The sequence below is a fragment of the Octopus bimaculoides genome, chromosome 21 (assembly GCF_046866305.1).
Source record: "Octopus bimaculoides isolate indiv1 chromosome 21, ASM4686630v1, whole genome shotgun sequence".
Taxonomy (NCBI): domain Eukaryota; kingdom Metazoa; phylum Mollusca; class Cephalopoda; order Octopoda; family Octopodidae; genus Octopus; species Octopus bimaculoides.
In genome coordinates this window covers 31502829-31522020 of record NC_142948.1, presented here as the reverse complement: position 1 = coordinate 31522020, position 19192 = coordinate 31502829, and the positions used below count along the sequence as shown (strand labels likewise).

Sequence of the window (19192 nt, the reverse complement as noted above, 5' to 3'; positions counted from 1 at the left end):
ATGTATAATGATACAAAATTACATTAATAATGTGATAATATATATATATAACAATGTATGGTAAATACACTTACTATACAAACACCTTATATAATGATATAAATCCTTTTAATAACTGGTAACAACATCTAATATTATTTACAGAATACTTTAACAATATATTAATATACGTATAATAACAATACATAATAATAATAAATCATAATACAAAATGTGACCTATAAGCAGCTATTCTTTGTAAGGACATGCATCAAATTTAGCATAATCACGTATGTTTTTTGTAATCTCTTCAACATAAGCCATATATTCTAATTATTGAAATAGATGGATGATATTAAAATAAAATTAAAGCGTTGTTACTTTTCTTGAAGGCCGTTTTTGTATTTTTAGATAGATCTGGAAATGGCACCCTAGGTGTGTATGGGTACTGCAAGTATTCTAGGTCTGCTCAATTTTTTTTACATTTCTAGTCTTCTTCTCATATTCTTAGATGCATTTAGTTAGAAATTTCTTTCCCTGTAGAATGTAGCTAGCATTAGTATGGTTAGATGTGTGTATACTTACATAAATCTTATATATATATATATATATGTGTGTGTGTGTGTGTGTGTAAATTCTAATATTTGTCATATAAAGCTAACAAGATTATATGTATCCAAACTAAGGTTTCATTCAATCAGTTGTTTGGTCAGTTGGACACATCAGTGGATTAAGAAGATAAAGATAATGGATATTATGTAATCCTGTTTATATTTTTTATCTTATATATGGCATTGTGTGTGTGTGTATAATATATATATGTATACACACACACACACACACACACACACATGTACATGCACACATACCCATCTGCATACACACAAATCTATATATCATTTCTGCCACAATCATAGCAACTCAGTAATCAAATTTTCACTCCTTCCTTCATGTGATAAATGTGGTAGATAATGATGATACACATACACACACACACACGTTATATATATATATATATATATATATATATATATATATATATCACACACACACACGCACATATATACACACTTTGACTTCCATTTTGTTAGTTTACTAAGATGTGTTGTCAGCCAATTGTTCTGTTGGTCTGCCCACAAAGATGCACCTCATCAATATGATGTCTGTAGTCGCCACAGAGGATGTGTTCAATAAAGCCTTGACTATTGTTCATTGCACAAAACCTCCCTCTTGTCTACTGAATCACAGTAGTGCCACTAAAAGAGCAGCCATTTGCACTCAGCTACACATAGTAGCAATTCTAGTCAATGTTCTCACTTCAGTTCATATGTACTGTAAACACACATCTTTTTATCCTAGTTTTTCATACATATGCATATTTGTAGTATTGTTATTGATAATAGTAATAATAATAATAAAAATAATGATGATGATAATAATAGGTATTAAAGTATTTTATTGTACATCTATGATCTTGTCATTGACAATTCTACTTTACTGAGTGTCTACATGTATATGTGTGTATGTGTATGTAATTATATATATATGTGCATATATACATATATGTATCATCATCCTCATAATTTTATGTCCACTTTCTATGCCAGCATGGGTTGGGTGGGTTACTATGATTTAAGTCACACATATTCAGGGTTGCTACACATGTAGACAGGCCAGAGGATCACATCTTTCATGAGTATGATTATTTAAAAAAAAAGTACTGGTTTGAATTATTCAACCATAACTCTTCAAGGTGGTACTACAACATCGTCATAGTTTAATGACGAAAACAAGTAAAGGATGAAAAAAAAAATCTGCAAAAAAAAAAAAAGAACTTTCTTGTGCTTCATTATTGCAAGACATGATGGCCCTATGGCCCATTGTCAAATCTGACTTTTTGATAATGCTTGAGGTCAGTTACTGTAGTTATTTGACCCCAAGTTTGTTCTGATTGAGTAGAAAGTCTAGATGGTTATATGATTGGAATACTTTTGATTGTAGATCTGTTTTATCAAGGAAGACTGAGGAGGCTAGACAACATTTATAGTTTTCTGTGACGTAATATATGAGTCCTTACAGGAAATATCTATTGTTTTATCAACATGCATCAAAAGTATATTAAAGAACATGATCACCCTTACTTTAAAAATATAACTTCCCAGTTAACTATGGCTTCTCATTCTAGGACTACCTGCACCCTCAAATGTAAATATGTGATGTAAATATATGAATTTACACTGTAAAGATGAGGTGTAGATATAAATATTGTAAATACACACTGTAAAAATGAGATGTGGATATATAAAGATTGTAAATATACGTTGTTAAAATATGCAGATATACAAATATTCTAAATATATGCTGTTGAAAGACATGTAGATATAAGTATTGTCAATATGCACAATAAAAATGAAATGTGGATATAAGTATTGTAAATATACACTATATGAATGAGGTGTAAATATAGTAAATGTACATCAAATGATAAACTGTCAGTATAAGTATTGTAAATATATACACTAAAGATGAGGTGTGGATATATAAATATTGTAGATATATCTTCTAAGGATGTGAATATGCTTACAAAAGGTGAGACATAAATGTTGTAAATAAACACTGTAAAGATTAAGTTTAGATATATTGTATATATGCAATCTAAAAATTAGGTTAGTAGTGTGGATAATTATAATCTTATTTACAGGAAATGGTAATCTTTCTTGTATTAGAATTAATGCTAAAAGGAAAATTAATAATTAGAGAAAGAAAGAAATGAAAAAATACCAAACTATTCAAGTCTTGATTTCTAATCTGCAAAGAACCTCTTGAGAGCTGGTCATTATCTCCAGTTTATGGCATCAATGAGAATTATAAATCTCTCCAGGATTAGCTGTCAGTCTCTTACTAGCAACATTCTCTGATGTTCCAATATCTATTCCATTCTAACAGCTAGATGAACAGAGGCTGTGTAGAATAAAGTACTCTACCAGAAACACAAGGAAATACCTGCATTTGATTTAAGTTCTTTCTTTATGTTGAGGTAATTCAATATCTATTCCATTTGGCTCACATTATTTTAGCTTGTACTAAGAAGAAATGCTAAGAAAATCTTTTTAAATGAATTTGGGTAAATTTATTACCAAATTCTGATTGGTAATAAATTCTGATGAAATGTTTGAAACATCTGTTGAAATATATTTTGAAGATCACCTGAATATTTTAAGCAAATAATGTGGTTGATTGCTTGATCTGCTAGAAATATCAGCCAAATCCCTCTCACATTTCCCATACCATCTTGAAAAAGGAAGGATATATTGTCTATCAGTTCTCTACCCTTAATGTATGAGAGAAAGCCAGGGTAGTCATAGCTGAGGTGCTTTTTATCATGGTCCTGCTTTGTCTGAGCTTACCAGAGACAGACTAAACAACAACATACACAATCATCAAATATTTTCCTCTCAACATTGAACAGCAGTAATCCTTGGATAGTTAAGAAATTTCACTTCATTAGTTCCATATTTTGATCTCAATTGAGCTGGAAGTGAAGTTTATCCTCTGTTGTTTCAATCTTAAATTGGTCATTGTGTCTATTTGTCTGTTTATTCCTTTATCTACCTTTCTATCTAAAAGTTAGTTGTTTCTCTACATAGATCTGCCTATTTCTCTATATCTCTATTTTGAACTAGGTGTTTGTAGTTATACCCATGTATCTTGCTAGCTATATTTCTGTTTGTTTATGTCTATTTGCCTTTATATTTATATTTCTGGTTCTGTATCTGTATCTCTATTAAGCAAATATAACCTAGTTATCATCACCAGACACACATGCATGTGCATGTGTGTGTATATGTGTGTGTGTGTGTATATATATATATATATATATATATATATATATATATATATATATAGCCTAGTTCCTTTTCTTGAGTTTTGCCTCACCAGCTGGGCCAATAATTTATGCTGAAATGATATTATTAATATAGAATCTCTCTCTCTTTCTCTCTCTGGCTTCAGTCCTTCTTCCTTTCCTTTATGTAACAAATTTTGTCCCTACTTAGCTGTTTTAAGGATCTTTATAATGTAGCTCTTACATTCACTGTACTTTCACACTTTGGCTGTGTGTGTGTGTATATATATATATATATATATATATATGTAAAACCATTAAAATATTTTCTGTACAATAGAAATATCACCAATTTATTGCACATAGATTTTAACAATGAAATCTATGTGGACCTCCAATCTGGGCTTATATGGACCCTGGTTGAGAACCTCTGTTGTATATCCTAGTTCTTATATATGCTATTTCTTTATATATATCCTAGTTCTGACCACTCATATAGCACTTTTGATGCTATATAATTTAGTATTTTCTCATATTTGTTTGTAAACTTATTGAGCTTTTTGTTTCCTGTTGATTCTAAAAATGTTAAAACTATTTACCCTGGTAGTTGTCCCTCAAAGCAATAAGATTATATATGCTTGTAATTGTTATCCACTAAATCCATTTTAAGACTATGATATATCCTGTTAACTCTTACTCACTATAGCAATGTTAAGACTGTACACCCTACTAATTGATGCCCATTAAAGCAATGTCAATATTTATTTGCCTTAGTTCGTATTGACCCAATATTATTTATTTTAGTTGTTGTCCCAAGACTGTATACCCAAGTTGTAACCCCATTAGCTAATGAATTTGATATTATTTAGCTAAATCAAAGAATCTCTAAGTAATTTATTGCACTCCTCCCTAACTCAACAATTATTCTTTGGGTTGGGGTGCATTTCCCTTTGTTTCTGGTGCAAATAGTATTTATTTTGAATGGTTGAATACTTTCATTCTTAGATGTGATAAACTGATGCTTAGTATATCTCTACATCTTCAAAAGCACTATGCATACAAACTACAGTGCACTTGTATGTGTACACACTACACTCTCTCACAAGCATATTCATACACGCATCACTTATACACATATGCACATACATGTATGCACACATTGACCTATAAACATTTAAGCTGAACATCAACCATATCAATGTCAAAGTTTGTTGGTCTTATCTCTCTTCTGACTAATATATTAAAGAGAACAAAAAAAATCATATTCTCTTTTTTATAATTAAATTCTTGTTTTCTCTCGCTCATTAAACAAAAATTTAATTTTCTATTCTTTCCTTTTGTTTAAAACTATTCTTTGTTGTTTGACTTGGTTTCAAACACTAATTATGGAAAAAACAAAAAAACCCTCAAAAAAAAAAAAAAAAAAAAGAAAGCCAAGAAGGTGATTGATATTTTCTTCAGTCCATCCATTAAAAAGTTAGCAATGATGACAAAGATGACACTGATGCTGATAACAATGGTTTGATATCTTCAGTTGCGAACATACGAGTAAGAAATGATACTGTTTAGTAAAACTGTATCTGAAAAATCTCGTGATGTAGAACTTCAAATTACCTCACCACCTCCAACACCACCACTGTGTGAGAGTGTATGTGTATGATTATATATATGTGTGTATGTATGAATATCCCACCACTATCTAAATATTATAATGATATTGTCTTCTCTGTCATTCTGTAAAATGTCAACTTTATAGCCATGTAATTTTATGTTCTGTATTTTACTTCACTTTAAAATATATTATACCACACATGTCTCCAAAGTATCATATTGACCAGAATTTTTATGGCTAAATACAAACTGTCTCCTTTATAACCTTGACTCTGCTGACCACTTGTTTGTGTGTTCTTGTAGCAATGTAACCCTGGAGATTGAATGACCAGTTGAATGTGATCGTTGTTGCTTAACTCTGGCTCAGCCCAAATCCAGCAGATATATAATCAAAAGCAATCCAGCTGTGGTTATCCTGTCTTTTGAGGTGTATATCTAAGACCACACCTAATGTTTACTTCATTTTCTAAGGCAACAGAATATAATTTTAGAAGACTATTTCTATCAGATGGAATGACCATATAAAGTTATCACATCAGCTGTGAGCATTTGAATGTGGTTGTGTATTAGAGTACTGGTCAGAAATGTTTTCTAGCTAAACTGTTTCTGAGGTTTTTGTTTCATGGGGGCTTCAGGAAGAGAGTAGGGGTCATGAAATATTCCTGTATTGACTGACTCCTAGTAACTGATGTTTCCTGTGCAACAATGGTTATTTATCATAGGAATGCAAAAGTTCAGCTTCTCTAACTTGAAAGCTACCAACTCACTTCCCTATTTTGTCTCTAGTTTCTTCAGTTTGGTGTCCAAATCTCTTCACCTCATCTTTCATCTTGTGGATGGAACACAATTTGGGTAGATAAAATGGTGGCTGGATTCAAGCAAAGACTACCCTAAAACAGAAAAAAAAAAAATTGAACGGCATGTTTTCTTTTAAATTTTATTTATTTGTGTTGTTCATTTGTTTGTTTCTTTTCTTTTTTTCATGATGAATTTTGTTTTGTTTTAATTTTGTCTTTTTTATATTTTCGCCTCCTGTTACACCAGATTGTGGATAAACTCTTTTGGGTAAGGCCAACTGAATGACCGATTCTCTGGATGTGTTTTCAATCAGCTGTCCCTTTCGATATGCTCCCCCATCCCCGTCCCTTAATCCACCACTCCCAATGTGTCGCCGCTGCCGTTGCCGCCCCGCTCCTGGTCCCTGGACCAGTGCCCACTGACATGTCTCGCCATAACTTTTTTTTTTTTCAGACCCTTAATTCTTTTACCCCTCCATTCTGATACTAACACTACTACTACTACTACTACTGCTGCTGCTACTATTACTACTATTACTACTACTACTATTGCTGCTGCTGTATTGACCACTATTACTACTACTACTACTACTACAGTGCCTGGATTTTGTGCACATTTTATTATCATTATTGTTTTTATTATTATTATTATTATTATTATTATTATTATTATTATTATTATGCTTGTTGGTGCTCACTAATGAGTGTGGTGTCCATGTAATTGCTACCTTCCTCCAATTATGCTGCTTGTTTTATTGTTTTAATTATTAAATTGTTTTAATTATCCTAACCGCCTCTTTCCTTTCTTCTCCACATATCTTATTACACAAGCATCTCTGTCTTTTGCTTTCTATCTCTCTCTCTCTCTCATCCCCTGTCAATCTCTCTCTCCCCCCACACACATGCATACACACATATAATGTCTTTTTCTATTCTGTGTGTACACACATACATGCATGCATTCACTTCTAAGACAACTAATATAAATGAGGAGACATATTATGTGTGTGTGTGTGTGTATGTATAGATTTATTGGAGTAAACAGGAAAATTAGAATGCCATGCAAACGAATATATTTTCTCTATTTAGCTGTAAAGTTACATAAGTAACTCAAAGGGCAGTAGTTTCATGCATTGCCCATATAAACTAGTCTTAGAAGGGCAATGCAGACCTGGTGCTAAAGATCAACAAATGGTTGAATTTTCATGACCAGGAAGATGACGAAAAAAAATACATGAACTATATACTAATCTTTGGAGAATGTGTAGAGATTTCAGTAAATTCTCCTGTAGAGTTTTGAAGGTTCTGTATAAAATGAGATCTCTGTACTTGACCCCAAATAGTTATAATCATAAATCCAACGTGATATGCTTGTAAGCGGAGCTATTCTTTAATTTATACACACCAATATAGTCTCTCTCTCTCTCGTGCTATAAGAATTTAGAGAATTTGAGAACATGAAAGAATTCATTTTAGGAATTACTTTTTGGGGTTATTATTTATAACTTTACATGCGTTGAAATTCGTTATTCCAAAAAAGTAAATATGTTTATATATATGTCACATGATTGACCAGATTATCGGTTGACAACTGATGCTGGTGTGTTTACGTCCCCATAACTTAGCGGTTCGGCAAAAGAGACCGATAGAATAAGTACTAGGCTTACAAAGAATAAGTCCTGGGGTCGATTTGCTCGACTAAAGGCGGTGCTCCTGCATGGCCACAGTCAAATGACTGAAACAAGTAAAAGAGTAAAAGAGTTAGAAGGAAAAAAAAGTATCATGAACATGATATTCGTTTAATGCTTGAGAAGTTGAAATGGAGTATTTTAAATGTTTTGGATAATAGATCTTTACAAAATGGTTACAATTATAAGTTATCGAATATTGCCTAAAATGTGGCACCCCAGCATAGATACAATCCATTGACTAAAACCAGTGAAAAAATAAAGGTTATAACACACACACATCATTATTCTTCAGTCATGGAAGCCCAAGACTAGGGCAAAACTCATTTTAGACTGTTAACTTTGGATATAATAAACATAACTATTCACTTGATACAGCAAATTGAAATCTTTATCAGAAGAGGTTTTGCATTATGTAAAATAGATTTTAATGTACTTTAGTACTCTTACATTACAATACATAATATAAAGCAATGCGTGCGTGTGTGTATGTATGTATGTATGCACGCAGTAGTGCACTCACTAACATCATAGACCACACCCCAAAAAAAGCCATTTTACTAATTGGCAAAGACACACACACATCAACACAACAACCACTGCCATATAATCACGTGCTGTCTCTTCTCTCTATCTGCTCCTGGTATCACCACCACACATAACTATTTCTCTCTGCATAATTATATATATGAATATATATATATATATGATTTGTGTGTATTTGTATATATATAGACATATATATATATATATATATATATATATATATGTATATATATATACATATATATATATATATATATATATATATATATATATATATATATATATATATATATATATATATGTGTGTGTGTGTGTGTGTTTGCATATATTACATATATATGTGTGCACGTGTGTGTTCCTACACACTCTTTTGTCTCATTCATTCTCTCTTGCTCACTTCACATGTAACTTCTCTCTCTCTCTCTTTCTATCCTCTCCTCCTCCACCTCCTCCTCCTCATCTATCTGATGTAAAGTCTGCACTGAAAAAGTGTATGACTGGAGGTTGGTGGGCGGGGCTACCCTGCTTTACTATTACTGCTGCTACTATTCGTGTTGTTGTCCCTTGAACATCCCAGGCATGTCAAAATCCACTCCACCCCATGCTAGTTATTTCACCTTCCCTCCACCCTCATTATATTCCTTGTTTTGTTGTTGCTGTTGTTGTTATTATTGTTTGTTTATTTTGTATTGCTTTGCCTATATTGATCACTCACACCCTGCAAACATTTTGCCTGTCCTAGTACACCCATGCACCCTGCCACACTTAGCCACACAAAAGCACACACATCTTGATGTAAGTGCACATTCTACTTGCACATGTATACATGCGGGATACACACTCAAACTTTCTGAACCTTTCTCCTTTCCATCCTTTGTCTCTCTCTCTCTCTCTCTCTTTCTCTCTCTCTCTCTCTAACACTGGTTCATGTCAATATTTTGTATGTCACAAAAAAAAAAAAAAAAATCTCATAGATGAAATGACAGTTTGCAGCCATAGCCAACCAACATGTGGGTAGCAGATCAATGAGCTTGATATACTTCTGGAATCCAAACAGAATTGTTCCAAATGTAGCTGTATTGAACTCATTACATATTTTATTATTATTATTATTATTATTATTATATATATAAAGAGAGAGAGAGAGAGAGAGAGAAAGGAATTTAGGATATAAGTAGATGTCTACCAAGGCTCAGTTCTGAAATCCCTCTTATTCCAAAACAGAGGAGTTTAGGACCAGTTGCCCATGGAGACTACGATGTACTGATGACGTGGTCCTGCAGAATAGACATCATTTGTAGAAGATTTGCTCTACCAATTTGTGCAATTTGAATGACTTAAGTCAGTTTATGGTTGCTCTTGCTTTGATTTTGGGACAACCCTTCTATATGTATGGATGTGTGTGTGTGTGTGTGTGTGTGTGTGTGTGTGTGTGTGTACATTTCCACACACATGTATGCTGAGGTTTCAATATAGTCACAGGATGAATGTAATCATATATGTGGTAGGAACATCAAACATTCTGTGAACCACACAAAGCCACGAGTTACTTTTAGTGGAGTTCACTTGGGCAATGGGCATTTAGAGCATTATGTCTTCTCTCCCTTGCCCCTCCGCAGACATTTGTCTGCGAACTTTCTGGTTGGTCAACAGCCACACCAGTATCACCAATCAGCGAAGGAGACAGGCCTACGAAAGTCAAGAAAACTGCCATCCTCTCTGTTGACTGAATCTCTCTCCCTCTCTTGCACTCACACATGCACGCACGCACACACACACACACACACACACACACAGAGACACACACACTCACATACATACACACATATGCAGACTTTCGTAGACTCACACCAGGAACAAAAGGAAAATGTGAATAAAGGAAAACATTTCATTTACATTATGTCTTGTTGGTTAGTTGCTACTGCTGTTGTTTTTTGGGTTATTGATTATTGTTGTTGTTGTTGGTTGATGGTAGGTGTTGTTTTTGTTGTTGTTGTCAGTATATTACAACCAAAGGTCTGCTTCTAACCCTTTTATCTTATATATATATATATATATATATATATATATATATATATATATATATATACATACATATATATATATATATATGTATGTATAAATTTCCATGCATGCTTCAGTTGATTCACCTGTGTGTTGTGCATGCTGTTTGTTGTCTTGCTGAATGCTGATTCTTGGTTCAAATCCCTGTTGTTCTTAATTCTATTATTATTTTGTTTACACATACCTTTGTTGGTTCCCGTTTTCACTTGATTTGATTTTGGTTTATTAGCTTTTTTGTTTATTTATTGATTTATGTTTATTTTTGATTTTCCACTTTAAAGATACATTAAGATATTAAGATTATATTTACTACAAACCCCCTCACCCTCTCTCTCCTTCTTCACCATTGATGATGTTTAGACCCAATGCCCTTGTGCACATGCATGCACATGCACTAACATGCACCTTTGTTTCATCATCACTACACATCTGTTAATCAACTCTCTCTTTATCCCTCTCCTCTTCCTGCTCCTCCAGCCTTAAGCTTCCATATATCGACATCATTCATATGCAGCCTAGGAGCTTAACTTTCAACCCATTTGATCCTTAATCCTGTGTTATCTTCTTGAAAACTCTACCTGTGAATTAAGTCTTAGACCTTAATGAGTTAACTCTATGTACCAATCTGCATCTTTCTCTACATCAATGACTTACCTCCTGTAACTTCTAACACCACGTAATCATATGGAATTGATATTCTACTTCAACCCCTTAATTTTCCATTCACAGGCACTATGCATTTGAAACTTAAATGCTTCACTCTTGTACAGGGAATATAAGAACAGTGATATTGAAAACTTCCTTCACTAGGAACATATTGAAAGCGTTTCTTTCATCAACACAAGAATATTCTTCTTGTTATGGCCATAGTGTGGTGGTGAAAAGATTGGTGGGAGAGCAATGTGAATTCTTCTTTGTCCCATTCATGTAGCCAATTTTGAGAAAGAGCGGGGAGAGGCAGAAAGAAGAGGAGTAACTAATTCTGAAAAGATGAAAGGGCAGAAATGGCCTAGGCAAGATTGGAACTCAGATTTGTGTGCAGCAGAGAGCCTGAATAAATACTACCAGGCATTTGCGCCAATGCTTTTAACAGCATAGCAATTTACTGCCACTGCACAAAGACAGAGTAAATATCAAGGAAACAGTTATGTATCGTACTCGATCTACTGCAAGTAACACACAGCTAAACCTTTTAAACTCAATAAATGCTAAGTCTCACAAGCTCTATTGCTCTCTCATAATCCCCCCCCCCACACACACAAGGTGCACACACGCAACACACACACACACACTCAATCATCATCATTTAACATCTGTGTTTCATGTTGCCATGGGTTAGGCTGCATCAGTGGGACCTGACTAGCCTGATGGCTGTGTTGGTCTCCAGTGTCTGCTTTGGCATGGTTTCTACAGCTGGATAACCTTCTTAACTCCTACCATTTTACAGAGTGTACTGAGTGCTTTTCTCAAGTCATCAGCACCTGTGGGATCACCAAGTAACTCTCATTAGACAAGAACTCTTTACAGAGTGGGGATGCGGTATTGAGGAAGGTGGCTTTGTGCCAGGTGTAGAGAAACTAAGGTTGGAAAGGAAAGGGTCTTACTGTAGATGAGATGCATAGGTAATCTAGGAGAAAAGAGAGATGTGTAAAATATTGCCAAAACTTCATTGCAAAGGCTCAGACACTTCTTTAGGATCAGGAAATACTTCAGCTTTGATCATTTGCTGAATCCTAATAGAACCTATGTATGTCTTGAATTGGAGTATTGCTCATATATTTAGTACAATGCTGCTTCTTTACATGTGTCTTTGAAGATATCCAAAAGAAAGCCATCTTCAACAACTAGCTCACAAATGCCTCATTTTTTTCTTTCTACTTCTATCATGGCTATAACTGTCATTGCTCTTTAGAAGAAGCTGACAGCATATCTCCTCCTCTCCCTCCTTTATCCAGCCTGTTTGTACATGCTATCTTCCCTTCACATGTCACTCTCACTGTGCTTTATCTCCCAGATCTTCTACAGATCTCTTGGCCTCTGCAAATCCTTCCTTGCCTAGTTTTTTTTTTGTTACAGGCACCAATCTATGTTGAAGATGTCCAAACTGAATATAAACCACATAATTCACACCAGCTTGGAAGGACCTGCAGAAATCATAGAAACTCCCCTTTTTTCTTAACCAGCAGGCATAGAACTACTGATATCATTAATCAATAGTTCTGCTCAACCAGGGTTGTAGTAGCCTTATAAATATTAAGAATTTGTATATCGAGCTTTATTTTTCTCACCACTATAAAAATAGGGTGACATTTATGTTGTGGCAAGCAAGTACAGCTTCCAATTCCCAGAAGTAGCTGTCTCCCTCTTGAAGAGTAAGATAAGTGGGGAGAGAGAGAGATAGAGAACACTACTGCTGTTTAGTGTGTTTTATGAAAGGTGAGCATGAGCAGCAAAACTGATACAACTAAATGGGCTTATTCTAATTACGTGACTATGAAAAGCTGGCAAGTAGCTAAGAGAGGGTACTGTTGATATATTTAAGCTGTCAGATGTTTATATCTTTTAGATGTGTGGGGTTTTCCCTTGACTTTTCCAAGGTATCTCTCGTTCTCATTGGGAACTTTTTCTTAGTGGCATTTTAATGTTATCTGTTGTTTTTTTTTGATTTTCACCTTTTTCATTACTTGAGATAACATAAGTCTATAGTTTTTATTATTTGTCTTCATATTCTCCCCCAACATCTCTGGCTTTTGTGGCCAATATAAGGGATGAAATACTTGGCGGTATTTCATGCATTGTCATGTTCTGAGTTCAAATTCCACCGAGGTCAATTTTGCAATTTTGCCTTTCATCCTTTTGGGGTCTATTAAATAAGTACCAGTTACATACTGGGGTCGATGTAATCAACATAATCCCTTCCCCCAAATTTCAGGCCTTGAATCTACAGTAGAAAGGATTAATTATTATTATTATTATTATTATTATTATTATTATATTTTATTTTTGCAAAACCCTTTGTATATCGTCTTGGTTGTCTTTTAATGTTTTGATTTATATTAGCCCTTGTGGCCAATAAAAGAATGAATTATTATTATTATTATTATCATTATTGTTATTATTATTATTACTGTGTTGTCCTGCATCTTGCATGCAAATCTGTTTTTATTTTTTATTCCACTTCTTTTGTTGCGAATTTTATTTCTGTAACAGTCACTGTATGGTTAGTCTAAGTAACCTTCTGGAATGTACTATTGCTACTACCTTTTCCTTGTCTCACAGTTTTTGTTTTCTTTCTTTCTTTCTTTTGTTTCTTTGCATTCAAACCTTACCTTTGTTTCCTTTGTTTCAATATTCATGTTTGTTTCTTTTGTTTTTGTTTCTATGATTTCAACCATTTAGCTTAGTTCTTGTTTTAAATACCACAGTTTCTTGTAAGTTTAACATCATTATCACCATCACCACTGTCACCACCTCAACCCTCTTCCTCTTCATCATCATCATCATCACAGTGAAGTGACAGAATCATTAGAACATCAAACAAAATGCCTTGTAGTGTTTCTCCTGGTTCCTTACTTTCTGAGTTCATAAATCCTGTTCAGGCCTACTTCACCCTTCACCCCTCTGTGTGTTGGCACTCCGTCGCTTACGACGTCGAGGGTTCCAGTTGATCTGATCACGGGAACAACCTGCTCGTGAAATTAACGTGCAAGTGGCTGGAGCACTCCACAGACACATGTACCCTTAAGGTAGTTCTCGGGGATATTCAGCGTGACACAGTGTGACAAGGCTGGCCCTTTGAATTACAGGCACAACAGAAACAAGAAGTAAGAGTGAGAGAAAGTTGTGGTGAAAGAGTACAGCAGGGTTCGCCACCATCCCCTGCCGGAGCCTCATGGAGCTTTAGGTGTTTTTCGCTCAATAAACACTCACAATGCCCGGTTTGGGAATCAAAACTGCGATCCTATGACCATGCGTCCGCTGCCGTAACCACTGGGCCATTGCACCTCCACCATCCCTCTGTAGTCATTAAAATAAGATACCAACCAAGTACTGGGGTTGACGAAATTTGAAACCATTATTATTATTATTATTATCTCAAATTAGCACAAGGCCACAAGCAATATATAAGAAAAGGATATAATGAATGGACAGGGCTCCAATATATGACCCGTACTTCTTTTATTGATTTATGATTTTCAAGTTAGAGACATCATTTTAACTTGAAACTTATAGCAGTCAAATTAATATGGCATGTGCACAGTGCAGCCTCTATATGGTCATTGGTCTGCTAGAAACAGCAGTGAAATCCCTATTGAATCATGTCCTGCTATTTTGAAATGAGACAGACACATTAGGTGATGATAGTCATAGATATGCAATGCCCAACAAATATGAGATGCTCATCAGTTTACTCCCGCTTTGATGATGATGATGATGATGATGAATTATCATTTGGTTGTTTTTGTTGTTCTATTTATTGGGTAGTATATTATTTCATACTTTGTTTTACCCTCATTCCACCTCTTTGTGCACTTCTTTCTTAACCCTTTAGCATTTAAACCGACAATACCCAGCCCAAATATTCTACCTGTTTTATATTCAAACCAGCCTGATCCAGTCTCTTGCACCTGCCTTGCCATGTTATTCTGAAAGTAAACAATAACATCATTGAAACCCCAAAGCCACAAGATACTACTTGATTAGTTCAAAACAATATGAATAAATAAGTATACATTTGACAGAGTAATCTGAATGCTAAAGGGTTAATCTCCACTCTCTCATCTTTCCCTCTCACTTACTACACCTCTCTCTCTCTGTCTCTTTCTTTCATTATTTGGTTCCATCTTATATGTATGTGTATGTGTGTGTATGTGTGTGTGTCAAAGATAGAATTGCCTGTTGTCCATTTCAGCTTTCCTGTCATATATTTCACTTGTCTGCCTTTTTTTTTCTGGCTCTGTACCCCACATGTTACCTGTCACAGTGTTAATATGGTGCTTTAGCTCTCCATGTTCCCCTCATGAAGTCTGCCACACTCTTAGATTTTTACACACATTCTAAGCGCATAACAATTTGCTATTACTTCCCTTGGTCACATGATTAAATCACAATAAAATCAACATTTGTCATTACAATATCCTCTTTATACATATTCCATGTCAAACTTTACATTTCTTTCTTCCTGCCATCGGTACACAGATTCTCTGACTATTTGCCATTCACTAGGAGCTCCCTTCTAACCCTTAGTAAATCACATTAGCTTGCTTATTAAAATATTTCACGACTTTTCCTTTAAGAAAATGCTTCTCATTATAACCAAGTCCTCTACCATCCTCAATATCTGCTTCTAGCTTCTGATAAACCATTGAACCATATCCCCCATCTCCTTATTACTATCATACATGACCTTAATAGAGGAGCTTCTCTGTGGTCGTCTGACCTGCTAGAAATAGTAGCCCAATCTCCCTCAAACGACATCCTCCCATCTTAAAAAGTGAAAGGGTACACTTGATAATGTAGTCCTAGATGTGCTGTATCTGAAGAAAAAAAAAAAAAAAAGAGACGGAATAATCACCACTGGAACATCTTTAGTTGCAGATCTGCTGTTTCAGGTATCACCCAGAGCTACACAGCAATAACAACATCAACAGCTAAAACTTGCCACAACTAATCTCTGTCTTCATCAGAGGTTTTTGTTTCCTCTTCTCCCAATTCCTATAGAAACTTCACTACCTAACATCTGCCCGAGGGTATACTTATTACCTACTATCCGCATGTAGGTATTTTTGTTACTTGACATCTACATGTAGGTGTATTCTCATTGCCTGACAGCCTCCTGTAAGTATTTTCATTGTCTGACATTCGCACATAGGAATTCTCATTGTCTGACAGCCATATTCTATCTCCAGTCAATAGCTAACATGTCTATGAAGAAACTGTTGGTATTAATGAGCGACTAATGCTTTTCTGCACAGAGATCCATCTTTTAACCACCTTTTAATTCACTGGAGTGTTGAGGAAACCCCTTTCTGTCATTCATCATGGGTGTTTTTGTGTGTGTTTTCAGGGAGAAGCATATAGTTATAAAGAAGCTATTGCTCTTGGTGAATACCGAATTGATGAACAAGTCCCTAGTCGGGATCAACAGAGGAAGCCTGATAAGGTATGTAATGTAATGATATGTTTGTCCTCTGTATGTCAACTTTAAGCTTTATATTGAAAGTTTACATATATGTGAAATAATGAGCTGTATAGTATATTGTTTAATTAATTTTGATTGCTTCTTGCCATATGATCATCATTTCTTTCTAAACAGAGTATTTATAAGGTACGTATGTGTCCAAATGAAGAAATATATATAACACAAGTATAGAGGGTCTGAAGAGAGTTAAAGGGCACTTAAAATCATAATAGCCAACTTCCTGATCGTGTATTGTCGTAATCTAGATTCTAACTCAAAGTAATCATCACAACATTGTCTTGTATATTTACATTTGCATATACGAGATTACATCATATACTGAGATATTCTTTGCCTGGATGTATTTGCACTGAAGACAGGCAATGAGAGCTACCACTTGTCTGACAGGACACTTATTTGTAACTATTGTGGGAAGCATAAACAAAGAAGCAAGAACACTTCCGCACACACACACATGACAGACTTCTTTTAGTTTTTGTCTTCCAAATCCATTGAAAAGGTCTTTGGTCAGCCTGAGGCTGTTGTAGAAGGCATTTGCTTAAAATTCCACTTGATGTGTATTGTATAATTGTATGATTATTATTGGTTGATACTTCAATCATCACCACCTTCTGGTGTAACAGATTATTTATGAAATTTCTGTGCATCTAAATCAGAGAGTGTTTTGTGAATCTGAAGAGAGTCTAATGAGATTTAAAAAATCATAACAAGCCACATCTTAATTACATTTTTTCTTGCATTTAAGTTTTATTTAGATCAATCATCATTTAACAACTTGAATATATTTATATACTCATGATATTTTATGTCTTTTACTGTATAGTGTATGATATAATTAATATCAGTTGATATTTATCAAACCATCACCACACTTTATATAACAAAGTCTTTAACATATCTATCATCATCATCATCATCATCGTTTAACGTCCGCTTTCCATGCTAGCATGGGTTGGACGATTTGACTGAGGACTGGTGAAACCGGATGGCAACACCAGGCTCCAGTCTGATTTGGCAGAGTTTCTACAGCTGGATGCCCTTCCTAACGCCAACCACTCAGAGAGTTACATTTAATATTTATGAAGTGTTTATATACTAGATCATGCAGCAGGTATTGTGGGTTTGAAGAGTGTGCATGGAGATATGAAATCATAACAGTTCAATCCCTTAATATGATCTCATTTAATCTTTGGTTTTATCCCAGAATAATCTTCTCAACAATATTATATATCCAATACTGGTTTAGGACATGAGTCTCAAAAGAATTAAATGGTTTTTATGTTTTCAATTTTTGTAATACCTTCTGGTATAATTTTTTAACAAGCTTTATATTGTTTAGGGCTTCATCAAGTCTAAATCAAGTACTGTGTGGTAATGAACATATATATATTTCATGCTGTATGCAGTGATGAATGATAAAATGATGTTTTCAGTTGAAACTGTGCTAGCTATAGAATAAAGAATATCTGAAATCCTAGGGAGTTAAGTTTTGGTATAGAATGGTGCTCTTATAAGACGATTTCTAGGAAGGAGATTGCTAGATATAATCAGGGTTGATTGTAGGTGTAATGAAAGAGAAGAAATAAGATAGTCAGATGAGACTTTAGGGAGTGTAAAATTGAGGCTTCATATTGAACTGTAAAGAGGTTAGACCTCCAAAAATATGGATGACTTGTGTTTGAAGAAATAATCTTTAGATATCACTGACAAACAAACACCACGTCAATGTTATTGATTCTGTTAATTTAATTATTTACTCATTAATCTGTTTTATTAATGAGACTATCAGTGCATTAAATTATGTACTTTCAATTTTAGCATATCCTTCAGGCAATTAGGTTTGAGTTATGTGAAAGAAGGTGTGGCCTTTGTGTATGTGTGTTTAATAATTATTTAGATAAAATGTAAATAAATGGATCATATACAAGTTTGGGTCTCCAACCAGGTCTTTCACAATATCCTTAAAGCCAGGAACTTCTCAGCACCCCCTTGTATACTGGTGAAAGTTTTAAACAAGTAAAAAAAAAAAACCCTACAAAAAGTCATGAGCACTACCTTTCCACCTCTAACTGAATCATTAAAGAAAAAAAAAAGAGAAAGAGAGAAAGAACAACCTATTTCACTTTAGGTATTCAAGGGCCAGGTGAATGTATTAAATCATGTGGCAGATTAATAATACATCCAAGAGCAGATTACATTTACCACCCAACCACTTAGATTTGTATGGCTTCTTATTTACCCTAATTGACTTGAAAGCCTTGGCTCACTTCAAGGCTATAGTAGAAGACATACAAGATGCCACTCAACAGTATCAAACCTTCTGCTTCTTTATGACAGTTAAGGCATGATTTAAGGAAGATTTGTCTGTTATTTTTAGCAGGCTGAGTAACTACATAGACACACACACACTCTCTCTTTCTCTCTCTCTCTCTCCAACTGGCGTAACTCTGCTGTTTCAGAT

The 19192-nt window shown here is 34.5% G+C and overlaps 1 protein-coding gene across 19 annotated transcripts in view; it reads left to right on the top strand.

The window, feature by feature from the left end:
* LOC106879297 (guanine nucleotide exchange factor VAV2) overlaps window positions 1-19192 on the top strand; it is a 154969-nt gene that overhangs the window by 113921 nt on the left and 21856 nt on the right. For 17 of the 19 annotated variants that reach the window (XM_089339476.1, XM_089339472.1, XM_089339474.1 and 14 more), the window contains 2 exons: window positions 6479-6499; window positions 16597-16692. In XM_089339476.1, coding sequence (XP_089195602.1) covers window positions 6479-6499; window positions 16597-16692 — 117 coding nt within the window. The remainder of the gene's footprint in view (window positions 1-6478; window positions 6500-16596; window positions 16693-19192) is intronic. The other 2 variants (XM_089339466.1, XM_089339471.1) reach the window with 1 other exon arrangement.